The sequence below is a fragment of the Taeniopygia guttata genome, chromosome 15, assembly GCF_048771995.1.
Source record: "Taeniopygia guttata chromosome 15, bTaeGut7.mat, whole genome shotgun sequence".
Lineage (NCBI taxonomy): Eukaryota > Metazoa > Chordata > Aves > Passeriformes > Estrildidae > Taeniopygia > Taeniopygia guttata.
In genome coordinates this window covers 6,173,400-6,197,520 of record NC_133040.1, presented here as the reverse complement: position 1 = coordinate 6,197,520, position 24,121 = coordinate 6,173,400, and the positions used below count along the sequence as shown (strand labels likewise).

General features: G+C 44.2%; 4 protein-coding genes across 5 annotated transcripts in view; 3 read left to right on the top strand and 1 right to left on the bottom strand.

The window, feature by feature from the left end:
• The first annotated feature begins 291 nt into the window (after positions 1 to 291).
• Positions 292 to 6,489, top strand: UFD1 (ubiquitin recognition factor in ER associated degradation 1). The gene is made up of 12 exons (XM_002195467.6): positions 292 to 447; positions 586 to 718; positions 1,402 to 1,434; positions 1,847 to 1,968; positions 2,273 to 2,403; positions 2,803 to 2,875; positions 3,356 to 3,424; positions 3,948 to 4,013; positions 4,297 to 4,344; positions 4,708 to 4,796; positions 5,191 to 5,272; positions 5,673 to 6,489. The coding sequence occupies exons 1-12, from the start codon at positions 445 to 447 to the stop codon at positions 5,745 to 5,747; spliced, it is 924 nt and encodes a 307-aa protein (XP_002195503.2). The 5' UTR covers positions 292 to 444; the 3' UTR covers positions 5,748 to 6,489.
• Positions 6,490 to 6,544: 55 nt separating this feature from the next.
• C15H22orf39 (chromosome 15 C22orf39 homolog) lies at positions 6,545 to 8,240 on the top strand. The gene is made up of 3 exons (XM_030286058.4): positions 6,545 to 6,687; positions 6,877 to 7,044; positions 7,546 to 8,240. The coding sequence occupies exons 1-3, from the start codon at positions 6,661 to 6,663 to the stop codon at positions 7,669 to 7,671; spliced, it is 321 nt and encodes a 106-aa protein (XP_030141918.1). The 5' UTR covers positions 6,545 to 6,660; the 3' UTR covers positions 7,672 to 8,240.
• MRPL40 (mitochondrial ribosomal protein L40) lies at positions 8,239 to 11,059 on the bottom strand. The gene is made up of 4 exons (XM_030286057.4): positions 10,903 to 11,059; positions 10,305 to 10,379; positions 9,170 to 9,325; positions 8,239 to 8,828 (listed from the first exon to the last, which is right to left on the bottom strand). The coding sequence occupies exons 1-4, from the start codon at positions 10,950 to 10,952 to the stop codon at positions 8,519 to 8,521; spliced, it is 591 nt and encodes a 196-aa protein (XP_030141917.4). The 5' UTR covers positions 10,953 to 11,059; the 3' UTR covers positions 8,239 to 8,518.
• A 202-nt stretch (positions 11,060 to 11,261) lies between these two features.
• The window catches only part of HIRA (histone cell cycle regulator), a 31,849-nt gene continuing 18,989 nt past the window's right edge, over positions 11,262 to 24,121 (top strand). For both annotated transcript variants that reach the window (XM_030286054.4, XM_030286053.4), the window contains exons 1-8: positions 11,262 to 11,432; positions 18,230 to 18,292; positions 19,101 to 19,211; positions 20,009 to 20,099; positions 20,596 to 20,690; positions 21,537 to 21,632; positions 22,448 to 22,608; positions 23,507 to 23,674. In XM_030286054.4, the coding sequence (XP_030141914.4) occupies positions 11,396 to 11,432; positions 18,230 to 18,292; positions 19,101 to 19,211; positions 20,009 to 20,099; positions 20,596 to 20,690; positions 21,537 to 21,632; positions 22,448 to 22,608; positions 23,507 to 23,674 (822 nt within the window). In that variant the 5' untranslated portion in view covers positions 11,262 to 11,395. The remainder of the gene's footprint in view (positions 11,433 to 18,229; positions 18,293 to 19,100; positions 19,212 to 20,008; positions 20,100 to 20,595; positions 20,691 to 21,536; positions 21,633 to 22,447; positions 22,609 to 23,506; positions 23,675 to 24,121) is intronic.

Here is a 24,121-nt window from a genome sequence, read left to right as displayed (position 1 = left end):
GCGGAGCAAGATGCCAAGTCCTTTCCTGGGCTTCGCCAATGGGATGCGGAGAATGCGGTGACGATGCTCGCTGCTGGCCAATCATAAGAGGGCCTCGGCCGGAAGCACCCTGGCCGGGTTTTGTCGCCATGTCCGCCATCTTTTCTGAGGGCGAGTTGTAAGCTTTGCCATTAAAGGGAGCCGGAGAAGGGGCAGCAGGGCCGCATCAACACCCAGTGACCGAAGAGAAGCCGAGCGAGCAGGAAGGACTCCTGGCGATGGTCGCGTCGGAGGGCGCGAGGGCCCATTTTCCGCCCTCACTCGCAATGGCAGCCCGTGCGGGCGGCGCCGCGCGGCACGCTGGGAGGGGCGGGGCCTGGGTGGGGCCCGGCACGGCCCGTGAGGGATCGAGCGGCGCTGGCCCGGCCCGGCGGCTCCGAGGGAGCGCCCGCCGCCGCCGCCGTCATGGTGAGAGCGGGGGGCGGCCGGGAGGGGCCGCGTCACGGCGGCGACACTTCAGGAGCCCTCAGTGGGTGCTGTGACGCTTTGTGTGCTCTAGATACTGATGACTGCGTTCTTCTCTGTGTGTTGTTTTTCCCCCTCTAGTTCTCTTTTAATATGTTTGACCACCCCATTCCCCGGGTGTTCCAGAACCGTTTTTCAACCCAGTACCGCTGCTTCTCAGTATCCATGCTTGCCGGACCTAATGACAGGTCAGATGTGGAGAAAGGCGGGAAGAGTATGTGCATGTTTTATTTTGACTAATAAACTGTTAGAAGAGTGTTTTTGAATAGTGTCAAGTCTTGCAGCTTTTGGCCAAGGCAGGAGGAATATTGAAAACACGGTGACAGAGTGCTGAGCACCCTGGGTTGGGTTTGAGGAAGGAGGAGGGGTCATGTGCCATTGCATTACTCGGTAACTAAAAATGATTACCGGCTCAGGGTTTATGTGTATCAGAAGGAGCAGGCTTCTTCTACAAGTTTCTGCTTAAAATCTTGTATCTAGTGTGAGCCATGGAAGTTTATGAGTAAGGAGTTTCTCCCCTGCACCCTGTTGCACTTTTTAATTTGTAGAAAGAAAGTAACTTAGTTTTCAAGGTGTCAGACTAATGCTATGTTGTTTTGAGTCGTGAGCCCTATCGAATAAAATTAGCTTTGGGAAAATAATTCTTTAGTAATAGTATTGTAAAACCTTGTCTTCTCTTTTATTTTTTCTCTGATTGTAATTCTGAAATCTCCATATAGCAGGGATATTTGTCATGACTGATTCTACTGAACTCTCTGTCTAAAAATGAATTAGAAGATTTTAGAATCTGCCCTTTTTTTAAAAGAAATTTTAGAGAAAGGAAGGATAAAATTGTGTGTTATGTACTCTTATACAGATGTACTTTTCCTAATTTCACATTCTTATTTATTTCTGCAGTAATTATGCCACCATCAGCTTTGGATCAACTCAGTAAGTGAATGCATTATTCTGGAATAACAACATTAGAAATAGGAGCAAATGCGTAGGCAAATACCACAGTATTTTACGTATTTATTTAAGTCTTAATTAGGTACTGTGAGAATAATTAGTTTAAAAAATGTATTTTGAAGGTATTTTTTCTGTCAGAATTCATGGGACTTGTCTGCCTTCAAGCACAGACATCTGAAATATTGGGCTCCCTGAGCATTTGAAGTTCTGAGTGCCATGCCAACACTGGAGTTGTACATCTGCTTTCTCTGTTGTTTTGAGCAGTTGGGATATTGGTGTGAGGGAAATCCTCTCCTATGGTCTGGCCCATTCTCTTGGTGAGTGATCTCTGAAAGCTTCAGAGGCTTTCAGAGGGGCGTTTAACAAAGCAAACTTTTTTCTCCTTTCTCACTAGGCCGCCTTAATATAACTTACCCCATGCTGTTCAAGCTGACCAACAAGAACTCAGACCGAATGACTCACTGTGGAGTGCTCGAGTTTGTGGCTGATGAGGGCATCTGTTACCTTCCACACTGGGTGAGCTGCCTCATGCTGGACTGTCAGAACCTGAAAAGTAGGATTAGGGAGTTGCCACATTTAATATTAAGGACGTGAATGTTTCCTGACAGTGCCTGTCTGCTGGTTGTGTTCCTACAACAGCCTTCAGTTCTGGCTCAGGCTTCCTTCTGCAGAAGTTTAACTTAGCAAAGCAGACTGCTTTTAACATGCACATGACTGTTTTTCCTGAAATTGAATATACACAAGAGCTGATATACACAGGAGAGAGATTTGAAACATCAGACACGTTGATGGGGCTTCGTGTTTGTTTCCATTCTTGCAGATGATGCAGAATTTGCTGCTGGAAGAAGGAGGCCTGGTGCAAGTGGAGAGTGTGAATCTGCAAGTTGCTACTTACTCAAAATTTCAGCCACAAAGTCCAGATTTTCTTGATATCACCAATCCCAAAGCTGTGTATCCTTCCTAATCAATTATGGAATAAGGGGGGAAAAAATTTGCTTCCAAATTGGAATGATGAAACAGAGTGAGCTTTTCATGTGTGGCTCATACACTTCCAGTAGTACATGGCCACTGCTGGCCCTTCTGAAAACAGAAGCGATGGAGAGCTGATGTACAGAGATGTGGTCAGCTGTTGGAACGAATTGTGGTCTGAAGAAGGAGGAGTGTTGGCTTAAAATACAATGAGTTTTGAGTGTCCCTGTGAAGAATTTATACATCCTAAAATCCCATATGCAGTACTGATGGCTTTTAGACCATGTTTGAGAAACTAAGGATTAGTGATCTACAGTATGGTGACTTTAAGGCTTTGATGTTTCACTGAAAACAAATATTTCATCTTAATGTACTGCAAAGACTGGAAAATGCGTTGAGGAACTTTGCCTGTCTAACTACTGGGGATGTGATTGCCATCAACTACAATGAAAAGGTACAGTGTAGGGCTGAGGGTTGTAGACTAAGTTCAGTTGTTGGATGTTGGTATTAAAACAATTAACTCAGCTGTGCAGTGTTTTGGACAAGTAATCCCATGTGACAGATTTCACAGTTGGCTTTCTGTTGGAGGGAAAAAGGAGTCAGCTAAGTCGTTTTCTGAGCTGCTGTTTAAATTTCTTTGCACTCACAAGAAAATGTTTGTGCTGTTGAAGGTTTTACAAGTGAAGGGAAAGAATTTATCCTAAATTCAGAATTTGTTTTCAAAAATGGAGGTTAAAGTACAGTAAGAGTGCAGCAAGGTGCAGTAATGGGTTCTCTGGCTTCTAAGTTAAACACTTTTGCTTTTAAATTCTGTAGAGACCCTGCAATATCTAGTCCTCAACCTAAAGAGTACTTACTTCAGGTCTGGAGGGGAAGGTTTAGGTATGCTTTCCTTACACATAATGCAATCTTAAAATATCTATGACTGTTTCAGATCTACGAGCTTCGGGTAATGGAGACCAAACCAGATAAGGCTGTGTCCATCATAGAGTGTGATATGAACGTAAGTTAAAGCTGATGGGGAAAACCTGCCCTAACTGTGTCCTCCCCAGAGGGGAAGGCAGTGATAGCTCTGCACACCCAGCCCAGCTGATGGTGCAAGAAAGGTGCAATCCATGGGGTAGGGAAGATGACTCACTTGGGAGAACTCATGTGCCTTTGTAACCCCTTCTGTGATCCTGATTAGCACTTCATGCACCATCAGGTGACTGCCATGCCTAGAATTTAATGTTTAGCTTTGGCATGTTTTATCTGAGTTTTATTTAATAGCCTTGTCTTGACTCACACTCCACTGATATTGTGGAGCTGTTTTACTGCTTTGTTTCCACTACATGCTAAGGTTAATTCCTAGTAGGCGTGGTCCTTTTTTAGTTCTGAGTTAAAATGTTTAACAACCAAACCGTAGTTCTTTTTAGCTCAAACGTAGTGGTAATAGTTCATGGAGTTTTGAGGAATAGTAGTATAAAGCTTGTAATTTAAAGAAAAATATTAATAATGGGTTTTTTTCATGCTTCTTCTGTAAATAGGTGGATTTTGATGCTCCTTTGGGATACAAAGAACCAGAAAGAAGTGCACAACATGAAGAGACCGCAGTACGTTAAACTTTTGTTCTTCCAAAATGCATCCCCTAGCAGTCACTGTTGACTGTGGGGGGAGTGCCAATATAATTTTTTTTTTTTTTAAATAAATTCTGTGGAGTAAATTTTACTTGCCAGAAGCCTTTGCATGTGTTACTTAGGATACTGGTGTTTACCAACTGTTGTTTTGGGAAAGTGATTGTTCTGAAGTTTTGTTTGGCCAGAAATATTTGGAACTGTTTTTGTGGCATGTACATGTCAGAACAGAAACAACATTAACTTGTTTCTCCCCTCACAGGACGTGGAAGCAGACCACAGTGGGTATGTGAGCGATATAGGATTTCGTGTAAGTGCCGTGTTTCTGCTGGTTTCTGAATGCTGTAAAATGGGGAGGGAAAGTTGTTCTGAACAACTGCAAAATATCACTACCTGTTCTTAGGTACTGTGCTTGTTATTTAACTGGCAAGTGCCTGTGAATGTTTTGTGTCATCACAGCCAGGAGCAGCATGAATTGTTCTCTGCAAAGGGCAGATGAGAGGTTGAAACAGACTCCTACACCCATGATTCATCAGCTTATATGTGCCAAAAAGAAACATGCTGAATTAAATAACTAAATAAAAATTGCTGTAAGATTTTACAGATATAATGTCCTTGTGTGGTGTGCTTTCAAATGCCAGGAGTTCAATTAAAACTGGTTATGTATCCACAGGCATTCTCTGGATCTGGGAACAGACTGGATGGCAAGAAGAAAGGTGTGGAGCCCAGTCCCTCACCAATTAAACCAGGAGACATCCGAAGGTATCATTCACTTGTAAGCCAGTGAAGTATAGTGTTTGAGCAGAGTTTGGTTTTTTTTCCCTGCTTCTGCAATATAAACAAACTAACTAATTTTGTTATGAGTTTGCTTTAGAAAATAAAGTCTTTCTTATCCACAGGCTAGTAGAAACATACCTGTGGCCAAGCTTCCACAACAACTCCAGTATTTGATTATTTACTTCTGCAATCTGTGCCTATCTTCAGAAAATAATTCAGTGCTTTAACTCTGGAGTTATTTAGAAATGAAAATGTGCAGTCAGTGTTGGTATTACACTGACAGACACAGAGTAGGTGTCTTTGTGTCCAATTCAGAATAGGTCTCTCTGTGGCAAATTCAACAGTATATAAACATAATGTTTTTATCCTTCTTTTCCAGAGGAATTCCCAACTATGACTTCAAGATTGGTAGAATCACATTCATTCGGAATTCACGTCCACTGGTCAAGAAAGTAGAAGAGGTATATAAAGTTGAATCCTCCCCAGTTTTGCACAGAATTAAAACATTAGAACTAAGATGCAAGTCTGGTCCCTCTGTCTTTTCCCTTGATTTTTTTACAGCATGCTTCCATTAAAAAGTGGTAGTAGTTTAGAATGGTTTGAGTCATGTGAAGCAACCTCTGATACTCTTGTTACTGATGGAAGATTGGCCTGGTGTCAGTTTATTAAGCCACTTGGCTGAAAAGTCACCAAAATGCTACTATTTTATTTTCAGAAAGAAAGTGCTTTTTATCTAAATTAAGGATGTGAAATGTCTACACAATGCTCTGATGGAGCATTCTTGCTAACAATTGTTCAGCTTTCATCATACATAAGCAGTGAGCCAAGAGGTAAAACCTTTTTTCCCTTTCTTTTTTCCAGGATGAATCTGGAAGCCGGTTTATTGCCTTTTCAGGAGAAGGCCAGTCTCTGCGCAAAAAAGGAAGAAAGCCCTAAGTTGTGGTACCTTCAGCTAGTTAGGGAGAAAATAAAATTACAGGTGCAGCATCTTGGATCTTAGTAATTGCAGTTGAGAGATTGTTTTGCAACACAGGAGCACTTAATAGGTGTTTTGGTTTTGATTTCATGTTTAGATCTGGAGCTGTCAGACTGTCTTAATTTTCAGCTGAAAATTAAGTTCTGGGAATTTGGAAGAAGCTTTTTTGTATGTGTTGTAAAGAGGGGAATGCAGATCTGTGGTAAACCTGGTGGCAGAACTAACAAGCTCTACCTTATTAAGGGTCCAGTTCTTAGACTACATCTTCCCCGCATCTCCTGAGTGATGATGATCTCATGTTGCTCTGTGCTTGGTATTTTCCTCCCTTTATATATATTTTGCCACAATTTCAGATCAGCTTTTCAGTGTGGTGCAAATGAAGGGTGACTTTGGTGTTTAGGATTTTAGTGCAGGGAGTTTCTTTGAGCTTTAGCTTCAGGTGTTGGGTTATTAATCACTCTAAGCAAACCCCCTGTAATTGCTTTTTATATTTATAATTAATAACATGCCTTTTAATAGTTCAAATACTATAACGTAGTGTAGCAATCTCTTGGCACGTATAGGGAGAGGAGGGACGCAGCTGTACTGCCCACTTTGGAACGGTGCAAGTGTATCCTGTGCGCCCTCTCGGCTGCCGGCGAGCGTACCCGGGTACAACCCTGTGTAGTTTTTACTCCTCAGAGTAAAAGTTCCTCGTTCCCAGCTGCGTCCGTGTGTGGTGATTCTGACAGGCCGAGGGCCGGCCCGGCCTGCGCTGGTCACGTGCCGCGCAGCCATTGGCTGCCGGGCTCGGGGCCGCTTTGTGCCGCCCCTCGCCATTGGCCGCGGCCTCGGGCGCTGCTGTAAGCGCGGTGGCCATTGGCGGCGGGGAGCATGGCGGGCACGGGCGGCTCCTGGCGGGTGAGCGGGCCGGGGGCGGCGGGGCCGGGATCGGGATCTGGGTCGGGGTCGGGCGGGGCCCGGTGCTGCCCGGCGGGGCCCGGTGCTGCCCGGCGGGGCCCGGTGCTGCCCGGCGGGGCCCGGTGCTGCCCGGCGGGGCCCGGTGCTGCCCGGCGGGACCCGGTGCTGCCCGCCCATGTTCGTCCGCAGCCGCCGCGCTCGTGCGAGGACTACTGGGGGGAGTGGAAGCACTGCCGCGGCCTGCGCCACGCTTTCCACCACTACTACGCGCACGGGGAGCTGCCGGACTGCGGCCGCTGGCGGGAGGACTACGAGGCCTGCCGCGCCTGGGAGAGGGACCGCGCCGCCGCCGCGCAGGTACCGGCCCCGCTCCGCTCCGCTCCGCTCCCGGCCTGCCGGCCTTGGGGAGGGTTTGGGAAAGCAGGCGCCGGAGGTGGGCAGGTTGTCTTAAAGTCCAGTGGAGGATCCAGGGAGTGTTTTCAGCTATAAATACTCTGACGTTTCCCTCCTAAAAGGAAAATCCGCCACGTCACAGGGAAAGGCGTTCTTGGGGCGTGTAGAAATGCCCCTGGCTCCAGCCCCGCGGACACTGCGCGACACCAGCCCTGCGGCACAGGCTCCGGAGGGTTCCACAGCAGTGCGAGTTTCCTTTGTAACTTAGGAGCCAGAGGCAAAATATAAATATGACTTAGTTAAAAACTTGTGTTCTGGTTTACATAGATAACATTTAGCACTTCTGCTTAAGCATGATAAACTTTTATTTCTTCTTTTATCTCAAATATTTAGAGTAGGAAATCAGCTCTGTATAACTGGAACATCTAGTACTATTATGATAATATTTTTTTTCCTGTATTTCAGGAAGCTTTGTGCAAGAGTGAAAGAGCTCGAGTTATGGAAAAACAGAAATATGCTCCAGTGTGGAAGCCCAGGAAGAGCCCCCCACCTGACTGGTATCTACCACTTGACCACGACAAATCAAATTAACAAGACTGTTTTCTGTGTTTGGTCAGTAACATAATACACAATTCAGAATTATGCTGACCTTTTTTTTTCCTTCCACATCATCTTGAAGTTATTCAACTGTTGCTCTGCCCTACAATACTTTAGCACTCACTCAAAAATTCTGAAATTTGATTTAAGCCCTGAATATTTCTAAAGGGAGATTTGAGGTGCTTAATTTGATTGTGGGCTTTTACTGCTGACTTACACTTCAGGATTTCATCTCAGCAGGCATCTTTCAAGATGCCTTTCTAGCTCTGAGGGCCTCTTGCCCTATCAGCTGGCATTGAGCACTTCTGGAAAAAGGTACTCACTCCCGGCCTGCCAGAAGGGGGAAAAAACCCAAGCTGGGACTGTTCCTTGCAGGCTCAGGACAATCCCAAACACTGGCATTTAAAAGACACTTCCCAGAATCAGGGTTGTGGTAGTTGAACAGCTTTTCACCCGTGGGCTGCACACCCTGAAACTCCCCCTCTGTGGAACTGCTCTCGACTGGTGGTGTGTGTTGTGACAGTATTCAAAACTACTAAAAAATAAAAGTTTAAGTGAATGTAGAGAGAGAGATCTGGTTTGTTTGTATTAGGGCAAACAACAGTTACATGGCAATATAAGACAATTTTAAAATTTGTTTTGCCACTGTGTAAGGTCGTGTAGCTTTGCTAGGTGTGTTATTACCTGGATAGTCATTAAAACAGAGATACTTTTTCTTTTTTTTTTTTTTTACAGTCACATCCTGCAGCGTTGTAACCTGCAGGAAAAATTGTTTATTACTCCAATCTTTGTTCCTTCAGTTGCTGAGCACCTGCTGGCAGCTGAAGCAGGAGCTCCCCTGTCACTGTGTGTACACCTTGGTGATGTCAATGCACTTTCCTTCCGGGGGATCGTAGCCAGGAAGGGGAGGGGTGTAACTGGGTCCCTCCCTCTGGAAGGGGAAGAGCTCCTCGTCCCTCCTGATTGCTGCCTGGTACAGCTCCTCAGATTCCAGCTGCAGCTCCTTCAGTGCCTCCTGCTGAGATTCTACAAGGGATTTAATTGCATTCTTTTCTGCCTCATCTTGTTTCTGCTTAAACACACACCACTTCTTCAAAAGTAGAACTCTTCTTTCAGACTCTTCAGGAGAAAGCGCAGGAAGACTTCGCACCCTGATGAACAGAAGGACAACACTGTAGTGGAGAAACAGCCTGACTCCAAAACCAAACTAAAACTAGAAATCCCACCACCAGGCAAAAAATCCCCACCAAACCCAGAGAATACACCGAATTCACTAATAATTTAGTCAGTCTGTGAGGACTTCCAGTGACTCTAACAGGAAATGCACTGGTTTTCATTATTTTTAGCAAGAACAAACAATATTTCCTTTCCACATTTTTGGCCTGATGGAAGTGGGTATGGTTTTGTACCAAGGCTAGCACCATGTTGCAGTTGTGCAGAGAAAGAAGTTCACTGTGAGTGCAGGTGCATGGTGAAAGACAGACCCACTGACCTGTTGCTCTCTGAGTACTTCAATGGTGTTATAAAATCCTCAATTGGAATCAGTTCTGGGGCAGCTTTTTCCAACTTTTTAAGCTTTTTCTTCATACGCTCCTTCTGTGCTTGCTCTTTCTTCACATCCACTTTCTTTTTCTTCTTTGGTTGTGCTCTACAAGGAAAATAGCAAATGAAAGAAGATATTTTGTCCTTTAATTCAACACCAACAACTTTCATTTTCTTTTCCATTGCTTAATTTGTCCCTGACACGAGTTCCAGCCATTAGCTTTATTCAAGTAATATAATTTCCAGGAGCCAGTGACAGGTCTGCTGAGATTTTCTGTAGAGAGAACTGCAACTGCCTGGGAAAAGAAACTTTGTGCTGAACATCACAATGACCTGAGGAGATTCCACAAAAAACAGAATTGTTTTAACTAGCTCAGAGTGCAGCCTAGCAGGTCTGTCATACAAGTGGCTTGTGCTGGAAAAAGGACCTGAAGCCTCACATGGTTCTAATCCCCTGCCATGGGCAGAGAAACCTTTCACTAGACCAGGTTGCTCCAAGCCCCACCCAACCTGGCCTTTAACAGATATTCCTGTAATTTCACATTAAAGACTTCAAGTGGTTTTATACATGCTTCTAAAATTTCTGCATGTGGAGCCAAGTTCAGGCTGTAGATGTTACTTCTCCATGCAGATCCAAGATACCATTGCACACTCTACAAAGTGACCCTCATTCCTGCCTGGCAGACTGAACAAACAGAATTTATGGTGTGAAACAGTCCCCGGGTATTTTAAATCAAGCTGCATCAAAACAAAACACAGACACTAAAACGTTGTACAGCAATACACATAGGCTGTCTCTGCCTTCACAGCAAAGCATTTCTGGTTCAGCCAGGCTTTCAGTGATGTTGCCCAGCAGGGAATTCTGGAGCACTGCATCAATCCCCACGTTTCCAGCTGCGTTCTGTGGCTGTGCTCCCCACAAGCACAAAGTGGTAATTGTATCACCCCTGAACTCTCCACAAGAGGCTGACAGTTCCCAACCGCTTTGGCGTATAGAGAATTAAACATGTATAGTTAAAGGTTAAATTTGTGTTCCCCCAATGGATGAGAACACGTCTGTGTAACTCCAAGAAAGCTGCACTCACCTCACAGGGAGGGATGTCCTGAACTCCAGCAATGAGCTCTGCCAGTGACTCCCTCGGAGCGGGACAGCCAGGGGGCTGCAGGAGGAAAAATAACATAAGGCATGAGGAGGAACTGACTGGTGTCATTGATTCTAAACAGGAGCTGTTTGTTATTCACATTTTACAGCGAGGAGTTTTGAACCATCTTCGGCCACTTCATCCATGGCAGGACACAGCGTTTGCCTAGAGATGACCTCAAACCCTTGATCTAGGTAACTGATCCCAAATATGGACTGGTGGGTGTGAGCCCACCAGGGTGCCGAGGGGTGAAAAAGATACAGTTTTTGGATAGGTTATAGCAGTTTAATTCTAAGCTCTGGCAATGACCCCTTTGAGGAGCTGGTACGGGAGAGGTCAGACCACCGCCGTTCAGATTAGGAGAGCGGTGCCGGCTGTCGTATCCCGGCGGCTGTCACGGGAGGACGAACCGGCCCAGCTGCAGGGGCCCAGCCCGGGACCAGCCCCAGGAACGGGCGGGAGCGGGCTGGGCAGGCACTGTGGCTGAGGGGCGCTCCCCGGGCTCCCTCCCCGCGGTCCCGGAGCGCGGTCCCGGCCCTACCTGAGCCGAGTCCCGCGGAGCCCCCGCGCCGCCGCCGCCGCCGCCCACATGGCCCCGCGCCGCGCCGCGGCCCCGCCGGCCGCGCTCCGACCCCGCGTCCCCCGTTCCGGCGCACCAACGTTCCGGAGGGCGCCCCTCGCGGCACCGCCCCGCTCCGCCCGGCAGGGGGCGCCCGGCCGCGCTGCAGGGCGGCGGAACGGCGGGGTCGGGGGCGCTGTTTCCCGTCGGGCCGGTTAGGCGGTTGCCAGGCGCCGAGTTCCGGCGGTGCCGGATCGCCGGCGGCGCCGGGCGGGGGATGCGGCGGGGCGGCGGCACCGGGACATGGAGCGGCGCTGAGGCGGCTCGGGCCGGCCGGGGGCGCGGGCACTGCGGCGCCGGGCGCGGGCCCATGGTGGCCGGCCGCCGCTGAGCGCCGCGGCCGCGGAGGCAGCCCGGGCGGAGCCGCCCTGGGGTCCCGAGGGCGGAGGCCGGCGGGGGCCCCGGGCGGGGAACAATGAAGCTGCTGAAGCCGACCTGGGTCAACCACAATGGTGAGGCCGGGCGGGCAGCGGGTGCCGCGGGCCGGGCGGGCGGCAGGTGCGGCGGGCCGGGCGGGCAGGTGCGGCGGGGAGCGGCGGGCGGCACTCGCCGGGGGCGCGGGGCGGGCGGAGCCTCGGGGCGCTCCCCGGGCGGCCGCGGGGCCGTAGCTCCGCCGCCCCGGGAACGGCGGCTGCGGCCGGGGGCAGCGGCAGCAACAAGTCCGCGCCGTCCCGGAGCGGGAGCGGAGCGCGGTGTCCGGAGCGGGCGGGTTCCCGAGGCGGCGCGGGCACAGCTCGGTCCCGGGACGGGGCTGGCGGGGACCCGGCCCGGCCGCACGGCGCGTTCGCCGCGGACAGCCGCGCACAGCCGCGCCGGGCTCTGCAGGGAGGGCTGCGGGCTCCGAGGCAGCGCTGGGCTGGTTCCGCCGGCCGGGCACGGCCCGGGGCCGCTTCGCTCTGCTGGGAGTGCGGAGCGATGCTCTGAATGGGGTAGAGCCCGTGCAGGAGAGAGGAGTTTCGTGCACAGGTCGAGCTCCCCTCGGGATGAGTGGCCGGGATGTGTCGGTATCCAGGGCACGGCGCTGCCCACCCGGCTCCCTCGCTGCTGACACAAGTACAGTGTTAAATGAACTCAAATGCACTGAGCTGTGCTGTCGTTCTCCACGGAGGGAAAACTTTCTTCCAGCAGTTCTTTCTAAACAACTCCTTGAATTTATATAGTGTCCTGTCTGCTGGTCTGCTGGATGTTGAAGAGATGTGGGAGCTAAAACAGCTTAGAGTGAGGTGTCGATATTGACAGAAGGCTCTGTACTTTCCTTGTGTGTTGAATACAGGACAGCACCAGAGTTCATGTCATATTTACACTGCTTAGGATGAATTTGCAGATTAACACCTGTACTGTTCCTGGTGAAGCAGTGAGAAGAAACCTAACACAAAGACCTCACTTCTGTTTATGCCAGTTTTGCCCTCAGATTCATGGGTACAGCTTTATTTCAACTGCAAATTTTATACTCTGACAATGTATAAAGGTCATTACCTGGGCTCATGTAGCTGATTGGTATCTACAGTAAAACTAAGACCAGGTTATTCAAGCTAGAAAAGTATGCTTTGAGTTTAAAACCCCAGGTAGAACTTTACAATTGCCTTTCTGCATGTGTTGTGTTCTTTGTGTTCATGCTGCAAATGTTGATAACAATTTAAGCCTTGAGTTGCCATTCGTGTTGCATCTTTACTTGGCCTGCTCACCAGGGACTCTATAGGCAGCAGATGGACTCAACCTTGTACCAAAGGTTGTAGTGAACTGAAAAAAAATGTGGAAGTGCTTTATTTGAGATGTTTTTTACATTTCTGCTTGGTTACTGTAATCAAATGTAGCATTTACATCTTCATCTCTGGCTGCCTCTGGTTAGACTGTCCTGTGCCTCTGCTTCTTCAGTAGGAGCACAGGAGCAGCTGAATAAAACCTTTCAGCCTAAGTCCTTGGAGATCACAGAGATTGGATCTGTAACTTCTTCCCTTATTTTTTTAATGGGTGCACCTTTTGGTATGGGTATGTAATTGAAATCTTTATCAATTTAGAAAACATCCAACCATTGCAGAACACAGGTTCCAGCCAAGCAGGGCTTCCTTTACAGAGCCCTGTGATGATGGATAGTGCACTACACAGGGCCTCGATGGTCCTGGGTTTCACTCCCATTTCTGCCACTGACCTTTTGGCATGAGTTTGGCCAAGGCAGTTCATCATAAAAAAACAGACATTGGCCACAGCTCCATTTGTGAGATGCTCTCAGGGCTGCAGAGGTGTGCAGGACTGTGAGACAGTCACACATTGCTGTCCTTGGGGTAGGGAGTGCAGGATAAAAACCGGTGAGTTTAGTCAGCCTCTCCTAACATGCCTGGGTTCCAGATCCTCCAGGCATTGCTGCATGTCAGGAGTCCATCACTCCTCATGGGCCTTCCTCTTGGCTCTGAAACCTCTCCAGAAACAGAATTTACACTCTGTGTGCTGGAGACTCTGTGCTAATTCTTATTCCTTTGATTTCTGCACAGGCACATGGCTGCCTCCCTGTTCTCGTTTGTGAGCGAGTCCTATAGCACGGCTGGCTCTGCCACACACCACATCCAGCTGGTCATTTCAGCCTTTTCCTCTTCCCACTCCGTTTTGGGAGTTTTGTTGTACTGAATGGACTAGAATGATGCTTCCAGGCATACGTTCTCCAGAGATAATAGACACTAGAAGTGAGTGTTGTAGCCAGGAAATCCAGCACACCTGGGAATTGTGTGCTGCACAGCCGAGATGCTGCTCGCTTACGGTAAAAGCACTTCAGCACATTTTGGCTCTACAGGTTTTTGCCTTGGAGTTCTTAATGTCACTTTTTCTGAGTGCTTGTTGGAATTATTTCTTGCTCAGATGCATTTCCTATGAGCTTTTCATGCACTTAATGTGGGTTTATTAGATTTTGCATGAAATTCTCATTATTGTTGTGTTCTTCTCTTCCATGTGTCTCTGACTTAGAGCAAGGAAGAATATTCAAAAGTGCAGTCTAGTGGAAGGGGTGAGAACAGATGACTGTAAGATACAAGTGGTGTAATTGGCTTCTCTGTCCCAGTGTTGCATTCAGTACCTCTGTACAGATGCATCATGCATCCAGCAGCTGCCTGTACATACTCAGCACTCAGGGTTTTGAGAGCCCAGGTGCTTCAAGACAACTCAGGCAGGCAAACACTGATCCCTGTGGGAAAGGAAGTCCCTTGCTGTTCCAAGAAACCCTTGCAAGCCCCAAGGTGCTGCTCATGTATAACAGCTTGTGGAAACTGGAGCCTGCTTTTGTTTAAATATAGGCATGGAGTTTATCTCTCCAAGCTGTAATGGTGGAATGTAAATATTTGAATTGATTTGTGAGTCACGTTGAATGTTATATATGAGATGGGCTGGAAGCAAATTGAATAGAAATCCATTCATTTTGAGGTAGAAATTCAGCTAAAACTGTTCTGATATTTATTGATTATTGTATAAAGTTAAACAACAAACAAAAATGATGCAATGTGTAAAATTGCTTTTATCCTGCGTGGGAGTATTTTTTTTTTATGTTGGGACCTTCTCCTTGGGTTTCAGTTATCTTACTTAGATCTTTTTGTTCCAAGCTTGTTTCATTATCAGTATTTCTTTAAGTACATAATGTATATTTGGGTCCTTTAAACAAATAAGCCCACAGGACATCTGGTATATCATAAGGTGTTCTGTTTTTAATGAACCTGGTTTGCCTCCTCCTGCAATGTGATTCTGGGAGCTTCAATAATTTAAGCTTATCTTTTCTTAGAAATTATTGCAAGAGGTCAGAATGTCGTAAAGCACACTGTGTTAGATTTTAGTGTTGCTGCTTAAATATCACATTTTGTTTTGGTGCATCATTACTGTTGGGAAACTCAGCACATCTCCAAGTAGGAGCATGAGAAAGCTTCAGTCACTTTGAAGCAGAGACCTTGTATCTTTTGGCTTGTTTCAACAGGAACTAACAGCATAATCTGATAAAGACATGGACCTGGGGAAGAAGGCGATTGCTATCAAATAATAGTTTCTTCTTCATTATTTGAGAAATTGAGGGAAGTGAAGAAAAACCCAGTATCTGTGCTCAATTTGTATACCACAAATAGTGAATGAGTCTTATAGCTTTAACCTGTTACAGTTATCCAGCCCCGTAGATGGCATTCTCTTGATAGTGGTACCCTGGAGGAAAGGGCACCCTGCCAATGTGACCACTTCATCTGTTCTTTGCTTTTTTCTTTTTTTTTTTTTTTTTTTTTTTAAGATTAGTAATTGGACATTGGGTACTGGGCAGATCATTGTGTATCATTAGTTACCTGAGGAATAAGATCCCTTCCTGGATCACAGTTGAGCCATGTAGGAAACTTTGTTGTCCAGGGCTTCATTTATTACTGCCGCCTTTCCTGGGTGCAAAGTCCATACCCTCTTCAAACTTCACATATAAAATAGTGCCCTGTGACCTGTCAGCTTTCACTGAGGTCTGTATTTTTAGGATTACAACCATTTATGAAAATTTACTCAGTGCTTATTTGATTGAACCCCAAATTTATGCTAGGAAAACCATAAAAATAAAATGGTATCCTGCTATGTAAATATATGGATAATTTGTGTTTGAACACGTGGTCATCAATGCCAGTTCCATGTCATAAAATAGAGGAGAACTGGAAGTGGCTTGGAGTGACCAGAATGAGCAGAAGTGTGACACCCTTTGTACAAGGAGCAGATGAGTAGAGTAGGACTCTTTGGGCAAGCAGTGGGGTCATTGGGCTGGGGACACCATGAACACAGTTGTGAGTGGCAGAAAGTCGAGTGATTTCTGTTCACTGCCTTTCTGTGCAATAATTAATTGTGTTAATTAATTGTACAGATCCATGGAGTAGGAGGTTCCTCACAGAGGCCATGGCTGAGCAGTGGATCTCTTTGTGTAGGGGTTGCTGAATTGTAGGTCTGAGAAATGGCTGATTGAATTTATGGAAGAAAGTCTATTAAGGGCCCCTGATTCAAGAAGTCAGAACTGTAATTTCTTTGGTGTTGGAAGATTATGTTAGGAAGAAGCATTGTGTGCTTACCATGTACAGATCCTTAGGGATTTATCTAGTGCTGGTTTCTGAGGACAAGAGTACTGGGCTTGGTGGACATTTTCCCTGGTGTGGCTAATTTTAAGCTTTTATGGAGAATTTGTAGCTAAGTTACCTCTGGCTCTCTAAGCAAAGTAATTTGCAGAGTTTCTCCAACCCCATCAGTGGATCTGTGAAAAATCTTTGCCCAGGAGAAGGGAGAGGACTGATATTATTGTTCTTGTAGAGTTGTGCTCTTAAGGCAGAAACTGGAGAGGCTGTGGTGGTTTTAGGCATGCAGTAAAAGAAAGGAAAATTGTATCATGTCAGTAATTTTTGCAAAGCAATGAGTGCAATGACAATTTTTTGGAATGTGTAGCATATCTACTTTGCCTGAATAGTAATGCTGGAGTGGCCAGGTTGCTGTTCTTTCTGATTTGCTGGGGAAGTTTTCTCTTGGTGCCAATGACACAGAGGCAAAATGAGCCAGGTTATTAGAATTCAGAGGCCTTTGATAGCTGGCTGCCTACTCTCCCCTACACATCTAATGGCAAATACCAGAGTATATGAGCTCTTCTTGCCCAAGCCTTGATGCAAATTGAAAATGTCACCTCTTTCACATCTAAGGCCTCCAGAATGGCCTTTTCAGTAAGTTTCAGTGGGCTCAACTGTCTCAAATGATGAACTGGTTTAATATAAGGAACCTTCCACATTTTGGAAAGGGTAAAATAAATGTTTGTTTCTTGTTTGTGCTTCTCTAAATATTCAGCTTAGCCCTGAGTGTTGCATTTGAGTTAATAGAGTAAAAGCGAGAATCGGGCACAACAAGCTGAAGAGAAACCACAGCTCATGTGTGTCTCAGCTCATGTGTGCTATGTGGTCTGAAGGACTTGGAAGGAATGTAAGTTGAGTGCCATCTTTCTGTGCTTAAGGTCTGCTTGTCTGCCTGTAAAAATTTTCAGGGAAGTCACGTGTCAGACTTGCAATATAAATCCAAATAAAACAATCCTTAAAACAAGTCAACATAAAGGATACAAAAGTCAAAATGAAGCCAAATGTGTATCCCTTGAAAAATAAGAAATAGTGGGTATTTGGATGAGGATTTTATTAGGAGTTTAGCATCAAGGTTTCAGTTGCTACAGTTGGGCATAAAATTTGCTATTGGATAAGATCTCCAGGTTTTATCCTTTATGTCTTAACATCTCATGAAGATGTAGCACAAGATTGACACTCATGGGAAATTTATCAAGTTATTGTGGTGTGTGGGTACTGGTACTTTTGGCTGTTTGATAAATTGCCTTATTTTGTAGTGGCATATGTGTGATCTTGCTTGCAGAGGCATTCCAGTTTGAACGGGTTGGAAGCGCTGCCAGAAATTCTTTGGATGTGGAAATCGCATGCGCGTTCTTTCAAATAATCCTTAGTGGAGCATCACTGAAAGGCAGGAAGCTTGCTGCTCCCCTCTTCCTTTTCCTCTGCAAAGGTTAAAACAACTATGAACATATACAGAGTGAATATGAGCCAGTGGTTGGAGCAGAACAGGTTGGAAGTGAGAGCTTTCTGGTTTCCAAAGCTGTTCCCAGCTACGTTGTTACAGAGTTTATATTCTAGTAAAATCGTTAGCTTTCTTCTGAAAGATGTAGCATATAGAGCATTGAAGGATATCAGAGTAATACTATTGTTGGTTAGTCCTTTTTCTGTATGGAAGCATAAAATCAAAAGTAGTCTTTGGGTAGAAGAGTTTTGTTAAGAGAATTGAAATTTGAGACAGGTAATTGTGTGACCAACAGATGCAGCACCCTTTAAAAAAACAAAAACGGAAGCCAAAAGAAGACTTGCTTCAGGTTGTCAGCTAATGAACTGTAGAAACCTGGAAGAAATTCCATACTCAAATACTGTTTTGCCTTGCTGGCACTTGCTTTGTGGTATTACTTTGCTTTGAGGTATTTGGCATATCCTGCTGGATTAAGTGTCCCTGGTTATTGCTGTTTTTTGTGGCATGATAACTTCCATACAGGTTTTTAATAGGCTGCCATTTCTGTCAGCAAGCTGCTCTCAGCTCTTGTTGTCAGCTGTAATTCTTACAACTCGAGCCTTTAGAACAAGAAAGTCACTTGCCATCAGAAGAGTTATGGTGGTTCTGGTGTTACTGCATTCCCTCGAATGTAAAACAATTCAGTATGTTGCTGTTTGTTCTCTAATTCCAGGAAAGCCAATATTTTCAGTGGACATTCACCCAGATGGGACCAAGTTTGCAACAGGAGGACAAGGTAAGTCTGTGTACTGGTAAAAGGCAGAGTTTTGGATAATAGTAGTAGTAGTAGTAGTAATAATAATAATAATAATAATAATAATAATAATAATAATATTGTGCATTCAGAGCACTTGAATTGCTTTGACCCTTTTAAAAAGACATCACTTTTATCTCTAAGAAGCAGATAATTATGTAAGCTATGAAAATGTATTGGGAAGTGCTGCTGCCCCTGCAGAAAGCAGGGTTACATGTTCTCATCTCCTCATCCCCTTAGATGTCATTGAGATAGTAGCTGCTATCAGTGATTGAGTTGTGACCATGTGGGTCAAATTTCCTTTTAATTTGAAGAGGAACTGGATGTGCAGTTGAGCTTTTTCAGTTGCTAAACAGTAGAGCTATTGGAACAGAAAAATCCAATTATATAAATAGAATAGCTTAAAAAATATATGCAAAAATATTATTTGGTTCACGATAGTGAATAATTTTATGTTGGCTACAATAATTGTAATTTAGTATTTGGAATATGTATATTTTCCAATATTTTAAAATACAGTTTTATTACAAATAGTTGTCCTTATAGTTGGTAAAAGTTATGTACAGTATGACTTTTGTACAAGGCTGTATAAATTTATCTTTAATAGCTTCAAGACAAATAAAGCACTTCTGAATTGGTCTAATTATATCAAAGCAACTTCTGTATTCAGATGTCTCCAAAGTCCCCACTGCAGTAATGCCTATATTTTCACATCTGTTCTGGAACTGAGATTGATTTGAAAAGCTTTTTTGGATGTATTTAGAAGAGGGAGCTTTTTGGTCTCTTACAGGTCAGGATTCTGGTAAAGTTGTGATCTGGAATATGGCTCCTGTCCTGAAAGAGGAAGATGAAAAGAATGAAAATATCCCCAAGATGCTTTGTCAGATGGACAATCACTTAGGTAACAAAGTTGGTTGGTTGGGTTTCTTTGTTGCTGACTATTGGTAATTTGCCAAAGCTTAAGACTTACATGTCTGTAATTACAAAAATAATGCCTGTCCAATGGTGAAGAATTAATAAAACACAGCAGAGTGGTCTCATACTTTGGCTGTATACTTTTCAAGATATTCAGCAGAAAATGCTGTTAAAATGTGAGGAAACATGCAGAGGACTACAGATAGCTTTGGAAATCTCCTCCCTATAAGCTTTTATCAGCTGTGGCCATTAAAGTATTTGACAATGCACATTCTGAGAAACTGTAGAGCTCTGAAGGAAAGGACAGAAGTAAATGTAAAAGATACGTCATATGAAGTATATTGGTTATAGTTATAAATTATTAAATTTATTACATTATACATCATTGCATTTGGAATTAGTAGGGTCACTTGACAAGTTGTCCCTTCTTTTCTTCAAAATATTCCTTTCCTTCTTTGCCCTCTTAATCCCACTTTATTTACCAGAATAAGTTTCCTTCATTAGGGGAATATTCATCTTTCTTCCTTCAAGCCTCTTTTGGTGAAGCTTTTTTAGATAAGGAATAGAGTTTTTAAAGTAAGAAATTCCTCAACTGCTACTGAAAGATAAGTACCAATTCATTTATCTAAAGCAGACAGAATAACTGCTTTGAGTGGGAAAAGCCCCCTTAAATCCTATATGTCTCCTGACAAGTTTTGCTTATTTTTAATATAAATCCTGTCTGCAGTCCAGAACCACTTAGTCACAAATTTCATCTTGCAAACTTTCCTTTCTCCATTTCAGCTTGTGTGAACTGTGTGCGATGGTCAAACAATGGAGTGTACTTGGCTTCGGGGGGAGACGACAAGCTGATTATGGTGTGGAAGCGAGCTGCGTAAGCATGATTCTTCCTTCAGCTCTGTATTGCATTTCAAGGAGGTTACTCTGTGACATCTTAGTGCTTCCTCCCTGTGCTGCCCTTTGGTAAGCTCAATGCTCCACCTGGTGTGGAAGGAGCTGAAAGCTGGGACACCACAGTGGTGTTGGAGATGTGGCCTGCTGTCCTTTGGGCTGCAGGGTGTCTGCCTGGGCAGTCTCTCTCCTCTGGAGGAGCTGAGACATTTTCTTCTGTCTTTGAAGAAAACTTCCTGGTGAGATTTGAAGAGTCATCTTAAATGTTACCATTTTATGCTATCTATAGAAATTCTACATTTTATTTAAGCTAATTTTTTAATAATTGGAATTACTCTTTCTACAAAAATGCTCCCCCCCCCATCTGTATCTTAGGAATAACTGACTATAAAATACAAGTATACTGTGCAGCTGATTTTCTTTTAAAAAAATGAAGAGCTTGTGGTGGTTCTTCTTACAACTGTTTCTATTTTAATTAGGTACATTGGACCTAGCACTGTGTTTGGTTCTAGTAGCAAACTTACTAATGTTGAACAGTGGAGGTGTGTGTCGATTCTCAGAAGCCATTCAGGGGGTAAGTTTCAAGGTGTTGAATGAACATAATTTGCATGTATTCAGAAAAAAATTGTTTTTCAGCATCATGTTTTCTTGTTTGAAATATATATATTTTGTGGCAAGTCAGTAATTAATTTTAAGAGCAACAATGAAAATGAAAAATATATATTTTAAAATGAAATGCAATTTTCATACAAGTAAATTCTGGCAAGTATGGTATGTAGGAGAAAAATTAACAGCTCAGAAACTTACATTTTATTATTTTCTAGCTTAAAAGTGAATCTGAATAAAGGAAGCTAAACTGTGTCTTTAATTAAATGTTCACACTAGCAGCGAATAATCTGATTGGTAGAAAACTATGGTTTTGCAAACCAAAGAATATAAATGTTTTTTAAGAACAAAAATATCTATAAAGAGCAATGCAAAACTTGAATAAATAAATTTTAAATGCATTTTGTATCTGCTGACATGAGTTGTGATTAAAATCAAGATGGAAATCACTTTCGTTACTCCACATGTATTGGAGCAAAGTGAGTGCATTGTAATAGCTTCTGTTACTTTTTCATTCAAAACAAGACAAAGTTCTTTTTGCAGACATTAGTACTTCCTATAATCACTAAACATCGCATTCTTTCCCTTTTGGCTTTTTGGCTTTTTTTTTCCTTGACCTCTGTTGAACATTGGAAGTTGGGGAGATTCACTCCCAAAGAGTGTTGCTTTCTTACCTTTCACTTTAGTGAGGTGGTAATCATGTCTCAGTGATAGCAAAATATTGCTACAGAGAACACAAGTTCTTTGTAAAAAGACTTTCTGATTTTCTGATTATCATCAATCTCTTGAATGGAAACTTCCTTTTCCCAAACAGATGTGATGGATGTAGCGTGGTCTCCGCATGATGCCTGGCTGGCATCCTGTAGTGTTGATAACACTGTTGTCATCTGGAATGCTGTCAAATTCCCAGGTGAGAGCTCTAAAGATGTGCCAGCATGTAAAGCTTTGTGACTAAGTCTTCCCTCCTTGGGTGTATTTCACTGACTCTTCAAATCTCGAGGAAGGATTGGGTTGTCTGTCTTCTGGGGTGACACATCTGCAGTCTGGCAGGTCAGTCCCTCTTCCAGGTTTGGATGGCAATGAGCAGGGGATTCCACACTGCTGCATACAGCAGCTGCATTCAGGTTGTGCTGCTGATTTTGCACAAAAGTCATGATTGCATGTATTTGTTTACATGCCATTTATTTTAAGCTGGCATCCAATACTGATACCAGAGTTTTTAGACTTTGAAGCTGACTGTGCACCCTCTCAGCCTCTCCTCCCACAGGCTGATAAGCGAGAGTGTGACTGAAAGTAGGTTACCAGGTCTGCCAGCCTTGTGTGTCTGTTGAGTCACAACTTTGACTCGGTTCACACTTGCTGCACAAAACTGGATTAGTTGTGATAATCTTTGGGTGTGGAGGAAAGGGTGAATGTTTAACTGAAATTCCAGTTCAGGTGCTGCTTTCCACAGCTTCAGGGTTCTACTCTGAAGTGCTGGGACTCTGCTGCTCTGACCTGTCTTCTAAAAAGTTTTGCACCTCTTATTCCAGCCGGAATTCTCCTTACCACTTCTTTTATATACTTTTTTCTCAAGTACAGGTTCCAATTTAGTTGATATGTTGTTTCTATACTAAAGGAGGTTATACTTAATATGCTGTTCCAAAAAGATGTACATTTTCTCAGCATTCTGCCCTGAAGGACATAGTGGTAACTACTCTCTATTCTCACTTTTTGTGTGCACAGAAATTCTTGCCACTTTGAAGGGGCATTCTGGCTTGGTGAAAGGGCTGACCTGGGATCCTGTTGGAAAATACATTGCCTCTCAGGCTGATGATCGAAGTTTAAAGGTGTGGCGGACCATGGACTGGCAGCTGGAAACCAGCATCACAAAACCCTTTGATGAGGTACTTCAGAATGTGTGACTGCTCAAAGTGAATTCCCTTAGAATGAATGAAAACCGGAAGAATAACTCTGATTCTGCACAAACATGAATTAAACAGTGCTGCATCAAATAAAGCTCTCAGATAGCAGCTACAAAAGAGGGATAAAAAAAGGATTACTTTATCATAAAAATATGATTCACTAGAGACTCTTATTGTCATTTGTTATTGTGGATATCAAAAGTTTACATGAGTTATATAAACAATTAAGTAAACTTCTGAAAATGCAGTGGTTATTCTGGGGAAGTGTTTGCACACTGATCACAATAGTCTGACATTCTTCCCTATGCATCTTCTATTGGCCACTATCAGAAATAAGTACTTAGGAGGGGTCTTTGGTCTGGCATCTTAGGGCTGTTAGGTGATGACTTTGAGGAAGAGATCAAGTTCCTGGGGACAGAAGCTGGTACTTGGTGAGTGGAGTGTTCTGCATTGATCTGAGGGTATTGTGATTAGTGCAGTTGCTCTTTGTAATAGACCTTGTCTGCTTCAGCTCAGGTGGGAGCTGATGTGGCCGGCTGAAGTCTCATCAGTAGTGGTTGTTGTGTTGCAGCACTGTTACTAACTACGACTGTGATAAATACTGAGGAAACAGTATCCAAAAAGATGTAACATTTGTCTTTCCTTTAGAAAAGTCCTCTGAGTTCCTTTCCTCCCCTCTTTTTGATAGGGTTTCTTAAGTTACACTACATCACCTGTGTAAACATGGCCAAATGCTGAGAACTGTGTGTGAGGTTATTCTTTTATATTCTCAGGATACTTTGTAATCATAGTCCCTAAATCTGAAATTTAAAGCATTTGTCTTACAACCCCTTTGTTTGCCGAACACTTTTAAAGCTCTGGTATGTTTTTTTTTGGTCAGTGTGGAGGGACAACTCATGTGTTGCGCCTTAGCTGGTCGCCTGATGGTCACTATCTTGTTTCTGCTCATGCTATGAATAATTCTGGACCCACTGCTCAGATCATTGAGAGGGATGGATGGAAAACCAACATGGATTTTGTAGGGCACCGGAAGGCAGTTACAGTAGTGGTGAGTGAGTGATAGTAATTTATCCCTGAAGTTAAAACCTGTTGCTTTTTGATACTTTTATGTGTAAATGGGACAACAGGTGAAGATGGGTGTCAACATTATTAAAGCAAATGCATGATGGTGATTTAAAAATGCCAGCTTCACATGTTGGAAGCAATCAGGTGGCTGTTGTGATAAGAGAACTGGATGTAAATGAACGAGACAAAGGGGAATACAGGAGCATGTTAGGAATGTCAAACATCAGCTTTGTTGGCTGTTCAGTGACTTGATTAAAATGATTTAGGTTTCTAGTGGGTTTCTGATCCCTAGTAAAATTAATACTGTTTGTCTTTCCTGTGAAGGCATTCAGAAAACCCCTTAAGAAAGCCTCTGCAGCTTTTGTCAGTGCTCTTATAGAGTCTGGTTCAGCACTTTACTTCTATGAAATGTTCTTTCACTCTTAAGTGG